The 8,013-nt window shown below is 37.5% G+C and overlaps 1 protein-coding gene across 1 annotated transcript; it reads left to right on the forward strand.

The window, feature by feature from the left end:
* The first annotated feature begins 1,746 nt into the window (after window positions 1-1,746).
* LOC142170163 (uncharacterized) lies at window positions 1,747-5,658 on the forward strand. Its single transcript, XM_075231994.1, has 5 exons — window positions 1,747-2,406; window positions 2,809-2,917; window positions 3,584-3,692; window positions 5,070-5,269; window positions 5,465-5,658. Exons 1-5 carry the CDS (start codon window positions 1,747-1,749, stop codon window positions 5,656-5,658), a joined length of 1,272 nt encoding a protein of 423 aa, XP_075088095.1.
* The last annotated feature ends 2,355 nt before the right edge of the window (window positions 5,659-8,013 follow it).

The raw sequence follows: 8,013 nt of genomic DNA on the forward strand, positions 1-8,013 counted from the left end.
TTTAGAGGAATAAATTATACTAAATAGTTTGAAATTGATAGAATTATGGACTAGTTCTATGATTAAATATAAATCCACAAATTAAAAGTCAAACATGAACCCCGATGATTGGGTATTCGAAATTAGGTATGAATTAGCCTAAACAAGAAAACTAACGTGAAATCGATATTATATAATTATAGATTAATTGGAGGAATTTGTACGAATTGCTCGAGGTGAAGCATTGGGTATTTCGGCACGAGTACGGTGAGTAGTAATCTTACCGCAATTTATATTTTCACAACTTACATGATTTACACATGATTTTTAATATGAATATGTTACCGATTATTTTGAATTGCATGTGGGACAAGCCTTTTACTCGATATGATACCGAAATAGTCATTTGAGATGATTACCGTTACTTGAATTTTTCTGTTATCGAAATAAATTACATGATTTGATAAGAACCAAAATGCCTTATATTTTAAAATATTTTTTCTACAAGTATATACGGATTACAGAGACAAGTATAAATGAGAGTAGACATTGAAGGATCACGTAGCTAACGGCGGATTCGTTAGACCTGGTGCACCTTGTAATTACAGATTGCTGTTACAGCCCTTGCTAGTGGGAAGGTAGAACTAGCATACCATTACCGATTTTCCTCGAGTAGAGACTACCGTTATGTTTGATTTCTTGCGAAGAAGTCCACAGTTATACCGATTACATGATTCGTTTAATGAAATATCCCAAATGTGAATATTGATATTATACATTGGTTACCGAGCTTATTACTGAACTGTTAATTGTATTATACTATAAAAAAGCATGATGAGACTGAAAATTATTTATTGTTTCTGAAAGGGCATTTTTATGTTATTTTCTGTTTGAGATACTAGCATATTTTCTGACTTGTCCCCAATAAAAACGGTTGTAGTTAAGTGTTATTACTCACTGAGCTAGTGACTCATTCCCCGCTAAATTTTTTTTACCGAGACAGCAGTTGACGTGGGCGATGATTTCGTTAATTAGAGCGCACAAGTTGATAATTCTTGGTGAGCCTCGCACTTGTTCGCGTGGGTGAGAATTTTATCAATTGTTCTGCTCTTTTCTTTGAACTCATAGAGTCGCTCCATGGTCATTCTTTTAGTGTCTTGAGTAGTATTTGTTATGATAGAGTTATGGTGAGTAACGCTCATTCTTATCAGATTTGGAGATATAGTAGTATTTCTAGTTGTTAGTGGGTGGACTGTTAAAGGTAGATATTAATTTTGGTTAATTGATAAAGTCATTATCATTTGAATTGCTATTAGGATGTTTGGTTGCTGATTTGAGACACGAAAATTTTTGGGATGGTCCAAAAACAGGGGAAACTCTGTCCGATTTTCTGTAAAATTTCCGATGAGGCTTACTTGGGAGCACTAGCTCCTGAGCGCTGGTCACGGTCCTAATTTGGGTCGTGACAAAGTTGGTATCAGAGCCAGATTTTAAGTCCCGAGTCATGGAGCAATGTTTAGTAGAGTCTTGTTCATGAGTATGTAAGCGCCCATACTTATGATCTTGTGGCTACTGAACATCTAGGAATGTTTTTCCTTCTTTCATTCTTTGATCGTGCGTTGAGATAACTTGAGATTGACATTCGAATATTTCTTTTGCAGATGGCTAGGACACGCACACCCTCATCTGCTGGACGTGGTACTAGACGTGGTGCTACCCGGGGTGGGAGGTAGAAGACAAACTGCTCCTCAACTTAAAGTTGGGAACATGGGTCAACCCCAAGATACTATGCTAGATCAAGTGCAAGTGCAGGAAGTTCAAGATGCTCCACCACCAGTTCCAACTGTTGTACCTACTGTTGCCTTACCTGCAGATGCAGTGGCAAGGTTATTGAATATGTTAGAGGCATTGGTGCCTGCTCAGGGTGGAAGTTCAGCTCCTCAGGCTACTTTTCAGACACAAGCACCTGCACAGACTCAGACTTTCGGAAATAAGGAAGTTTCTCTACAAGAGTTTCTGAAATTGAAATCACCAAAATTCACAAGTTCCAATAATTTAGCAGATCCTCAAAGTTTCTTGGATGGGACACTCAAGGCATTACGTGCTCTAGGATATTCTAGTGAGAGAGTCGTGGAGCTCGCAACATACAAACTAGAGGATATGGCTAACACATGGTATGAAACTATATTTCTAGGAAGGCCAGCAGGAGCAACACCATTGACATGGGACGAGTTCACTAAGTTGTTCAAGAATCATTTTCTTCTAGACAGCCTGATGCAAAAATATGCTAGAGACTTTGAGAGATTGGTTCATACTCCAGATATGGATGTGTCAACATATAACACTAAGTTTTGTAAGCTGCCTATATATGCTCCTTACTTAGTGTCTACCGAAGAAGCTCGAGTTCAAAGGTTTGTTGATAGATTGGTTGGTCATCCATACACTACAATATCCCCACAAATGAAGACTTTATCCTAATCTGATGTAGTCGACCTTGCTAGAAAGATTGAAAACAAAGGACGTGATGAGCGTGTAGCTAGTGATTTACGTAAGAAGGCCAAGACATGAGGGTCTTTTAGCAGCAATTTTAGTGAAAATCAAAGAGCAGAAAATTAAGGAAAACAACAACATGGTTCTCAGATAGGGATACATTTGTCTTTATAGTCCACATATAGACCACATTATAGACAGGGTACTAGGGGACCGTCAACATCTGGACATCATAATTCTGCACAGATATATGCAACTACTCCAGTCTGCCAGACCTGTGGTAGATCACATTTGGGCCAATGTTGTGTTCTAACTGGAGAGTGCTTTTGGTGTGGCTAGTTGGGACATCACTTGAGGGATTTCCCTCAGCCTCCAAGAAATTTCAACCAGGCTTCTATTCAGTCAGCTGCACCGACTCAGACTACTCGTAATACTTCAGGTGCTACAGGTACATGAAATAGAGGTCGAGGTGCTGGAGACCGTGCTACTGTAAATCAAGGACAAAGGAATGCTGGTAGAGGTCAGGCGAGAGTTTTTGCATTTACTAGACAGGATGCTCAGGCCTCGAATGTTGTAGTTATAGGTATTCTTTCTGTCTGTTCATTTGATGCACTTGCGTTGATTGATCCAGGATTTACTCACTCCTATGTGTCCTCGTACTTTGCTTTAAGGTTTAGTAGATAGCCTGAGCTATTGAATGATCCTTTTCTAGTTACTACTCATGTTGGAGAGTCTCTATTAGCTGAATGCGTGTATCGTTCTTGTCATATTCGAGTTGAGGGTAGAGATACTATAGCTGATCTTATTGTACTTGATATGATTGACTTTGACATGCTGATGGGAATGGATTGGTTATCTTCTTGCTATGCTATAGTTGATTGTCATGCAAAGATAGTTATGTTTGAGATACCAAATGAACCCAGTTTTATTCTAATAGGGAGTTAGGTTCCAGAGACTTGCAAAATTGTATCTTTTATGAAAGCTCAACGACTTCTGAAGAAAGGTTGCTTGGGTCTCTTAGCTATTGTAAATGACACAAGAAAGGAAATAGTTAGTATATAAAATGTACCAGTAGTGAGAGAATTTTCTGATGTATTTCCTGAAGATTTACCAGGATTGCCTCCAGTACGAGAAATAGACTTTGGTATTGATTTGCTACCTGACACACAGCCCATATCGATGCCCCCATATCGAATGGCACCAGCAGAGTTGAGGGAGCTAAAGTAACAGTTACAGGATTTGTTAGATAAGGGTTTTATTAGACCTAATGTATCACCATGGAGTGAACCAGTACTATTTGTAAAGAAGAAAGACGGATCCCTAAGAATATGCATTGACTACAGGCGGTTGAACAAGATAACAATACGCAATAAATATTTGTTGCCTCGTATAGACGGGATGTTTAATCAGTTACAAGGAGCTACCCACTTTTCAAAGATTGACCTCCGTTCTGGTTATCATCAACTTAGAATCAAAGATGAAGATATTTCTAAGACTGCTTTCAGAACTCGATACGGGTACTATGAGTTTCTTGTGATGCCTTTCGGACTGACTAATGCTCCAGTGGCATTCATTGATTTAATGAATAGGGTGTTCAAGCCGTTTCTGGATAGATTTGTAATAGTATTTATTGATGATATCCTAATATATTCTCGTATCTAAGGAGAACACGAGGATCATCTTAGGACTGTGTTGGAGACATTGCGACAACATTGACTTTATGCTAAGTTCTCGAAGAGTGAATGTTGGCTAGACTCAGTATCATTTCTAGGGCATGTTGTATCCAAAGATGAAATTACAGTAGATCCTAAGAAGACCGAAGCTGTGCAGAAATGGCCCAGACCTACTTCTCCTACATAGATTCGCAACTTTTTAGGCTTAGTGGGCTATTACAGGCGTTTTGTGCAGGATTTCTCTAGAATAGCAGCGCCTCTAACCAAGCTAACACAGAAAAATGCAAAGTTTCAGTGGACGGAGGAATGTGAGCAGAGCTTTCAAAAACTCAAAACATGTTTGACAACTGCACTAATATTAGCCTTACCATCAAGTTCCGGAGAATTTATGGTGTTCTGTGACACATCAATGGTAGGATTAGGATGTGTTCTCATGCAAAATGGTCGTGTTATTGCTTATGCTTCGAGACAATTGAAAAAGCACGAGCAAAACTATCTTACACATGATTTGGAGATGGCTGCAGTGGTATTTGCTCTAAAAATTTAGAGACATTATATGTACGGCGAAACTTGTAAGATTTATATTGACCATAAAAGTCTGAAGTATATCTTTTAGCAGAGAGATCTAAATCTTGGGCAGCGTCACTGGATAAATCTACTCAAAGACTATGATTGTTCTATTTTGTATCATCCTGGAAAAGCTAATGTGGTGGCTGATGCATTGAGTAGAAAATCTATGGGGAGTTTGGCACATATAGCTCCTACAAGGAGACTTTTGGCCAAAGATATTTAAAAACTAGAAGATACATGTATCAGATTTAGTGTTGGAAATTCAGAGGCATTGTTGGCTTGTGCTTAGGCTAAGTCTTCATTAGTTGAGCGCATTAAGGGCACCTAATATGAGGATGAGCGATTATGCAAATACAGAGATGAGGCCTTAGCTGGTAAAAGTAAGGATATGATTGTTGAAAGTGATGGTATGCTTCGAATGGGTGACAGGCTATGTGTAGCAGACGTAGATGGGTTGAGATATGCTATTCTTAAAGAAGCCCACAACTCCAAATACACTATACATCCTGGATCCACAAAAATGTACCATGACCTGAAGCAATTTTATTGGTGGGAAGGTATGAAGAAAGATGTTGCTAACTTTGTTTCTAGTTGTTTGACTTGTTAGCAGGTCAAGGCTGAGCATCAGCGACCCGCAAGACTACTACAACAAATTGAGATTCTAGAGTGGAAATGGGAAAGAATTACTATGGATTTTGTCATCGGTCTACCACGAACCCTTAGAGGTTATGATTCGGTGTGGGTAATTGTAGATCGACTGACAAAATCGGCACACTTTTTGCCAGTGAAGACTACATATGGTGGAGTGAAGTATGCACAGATATTTATGAACGAAATTGTCCGACTTCACGGAGTTCCGGTATCCATCATCTCTGATAGAGGATCACAGTTCACTTCACGCTTTTGGAAATCTTTTCAAGAAGCACTGGAGGATATGGTGGAGTAGATCTTAGTACTGCATTTCATCCACAGACAGATGGGCAGTCTGAACGTACTATATAGATCTTGGAGGATATGTTGAGAGCTTACATTCTTGAGTTTGGAGGTAGTTGGGAGACTTATTTACCGTTAGCTGAATTTGCTTACAATAATAGCTTCCAGTCCAGTATTCAAATAGCACCGTACGAAGCATTGTATGGTAGAAGATGTTGTTCTTATTCAGATAGTTTGAAGCTGGTGAGACTATAACTTATTGCGACCCGACCTAGTACAAGAAGCTATGGACAAGGTCCAGTTGATCAGACAGAGATTGCTTGCAGATCAAAGTAGATAAAAGTCTTATGCTGATAAGAGAAGAAGGGATTTAGTGTTCACAATTGGGGACAAAGTGTTCCTACGAGTCTCCCCAATGAAAGGTATGAAGCGGTTTGGGAAAAAAGGCAAGTTGAGCCCCAGGTTTATAAGACCGTATGAGATACTAGACCGAGTGGGAGCTGTGAATTATCATTTGGCACTTCATCTTAAGTTATATTTTATTCACCCAGTGTTTCATGCCTCAATGCTAAGAAAATGTATATCAAACTCATCTCAGGTGCTTGAAGCACCGACTATACCGCTCGATGAGAAGTTATCATGCGAGGAGGAACCGATGACTATTGTTGATAGGCAAGTAAGAAAGTTATGGTCAAAAGAGATTTTGTTCGTGAAAGTCTTATGGAGAAATCATACAGTTGAAGAAGCTACTTGGGAAATAGAAGAAGCTATGCGAGTCAAGTACCCTTGTTTGTTTCAGCTTACAGGTGCGTACTTGAGTTAAATTTGGGGACCGAATTTCATAAGGTGGAGAGGATGTAATACCCTATATTTTTTATAAAGAGTGTATTGGTCATTATCAAAATAATCATAATAATAATAATAAAAATAATAACAATAATAGTACTAATAATAAGAAACTAACCAATAAAAACAAAATAAATCAAAAAAAGAAAAGATAAGGATTGAATAAAAAGGGCCGAAGCCCACATTCTATGGCAAAATCACAAAATAAAAGACAAAAGGGAAAAGGGGAAAGAGGAAAAAGAGAAAAAAAGGTTGTTGCTTTAAAACCACAACGGAAGCTTCAGAAACGGCAAAAATTACAAACCAACAGAGAAAAAAAAAGGAAGAAGAAGAAGAAGAAGAAGAAGAAGAAAACTTTGGGCAAAGGACTTAAGAAGAACTGGGAGTTGAAATTGAAAGTATTAAAGCTCTCCTTCGACTCAAGAGGTTAACCTTCTTCTCCTTATCTGTTGAATTATTTCACTGCATCTATGCAATTTCATGTAGTACAAAAGAATTCAATATCAACTTTTAATTATATAAAAAGAAATATACAATTACTACAGAGATAACAAGGCTATAAATGTTTGGTTTAAGCATCGATAGGCCTAATTTTAGAGGGATAAATTATACTAAATAGATTAAAATTGATAGAATTATGGACTATTTCTATGATTAAATATAAATCCATAAATTAAGACTCAAACATGAACCCCGATGATTGGGTATTCGAAATTAGCTATGAATTAGCTAAACAAGAAAACTAACGTGAGATCAATATTATATAATTATAGATTGATTGGAAGAATTTGTACGAATTGCTCGAGGTGAAGCATTTGCTATTTCGGCACGAGTACAGTGAGTAGTAATCTTACCTCAATTTGTGTTTTCACAACCTGCATGATTTATACATGATTTTTAATATGAATATGTTACCGATTATTTTAAATTGCATGTGGAACAAGCCTTTTACTAGATATGATACCGAAATAGTCATTTGAGATGATCACCGTTACTTGAATTTTTCTGTTATCGAAATAAATTACATGATTTGATAAGAACCGAAATGCCTTATATTTTAAAATATTTTTTCTACGAGTATATACGGATTATAGAGACAAGTATAAATGGGAGTAGACATTGAAGGATCTTGTAGTTAACGACGGGTTCGTTAGACCTGGTGCACCTTGTAATTACAGATTACTGTTACAGCCCTCGCTAGTGGGAAGGTAGAACTAGCATACCGTTACCGATTTTCCTCGAGTAGGGACTATCGTTATATTTGATTTCCTGCGAAGAAGTCCACAGTTATACCGAATATATGATCCGTTCATTGAAACCTCCCAAATGTGAATATTGATATTATACAGTTGTTATTGAGCTTATTACTGAACTGTTAATTATATTATACTACAAGAAAAGCATGATGAGACTGAAAATTATTTATTGTTTCTTAAAGGGCGTTTTTATGTTATTTTCTGTTTGAGATACTAGCATATTTTCTGACTTGTCCCCAATAAAAATGGTTGTGGTCAAGTGTTAT

The sequence above is a fragment of the Nicotiana tabacum genome, chromosome 16 (genome assembly GCF_000715075.1).
Source record: "Nicotiana tabacum cultivar K326 chromosome 16, ASM71507v2, whole genome shotgun sequence".
In the NCBI taxonomy this organism is placed as follows: Eukaryota; Viridiplantae; Streptophyta; class Magnoliopsida; order Solanales; family Solanaceae; genus Nicotiana; species Nicotiana tabacum.

What these genes read in the sequence shown, in the direction of transcription:
- LOC142170163 (XM_075231994.1), top strand. Translation starts at nt 1,747, where the DNA reads ATGGGTCAACCCCAAGATACTATGCTAGATCAAGTGCAAGTGCAGGAA. An exon ending in AAAGGTTTGTTGATAGATTG is followed by an intron (nt 2,407 to 2,808) that starts GTTGGTCATCCA and finishes TGGTGTGGCTAG; the next exon opens with TTGGGACATCACTTGAGGGA. An exon ending in GCAATTTTATTGGTGGGAAG is followed by an intron (nt 5,270 to 5,464) that starts GTATGAAGAAAG and finishes GGGTAATTGTAG; the next exon opens with ATCGACTGACAAAATCGGCA.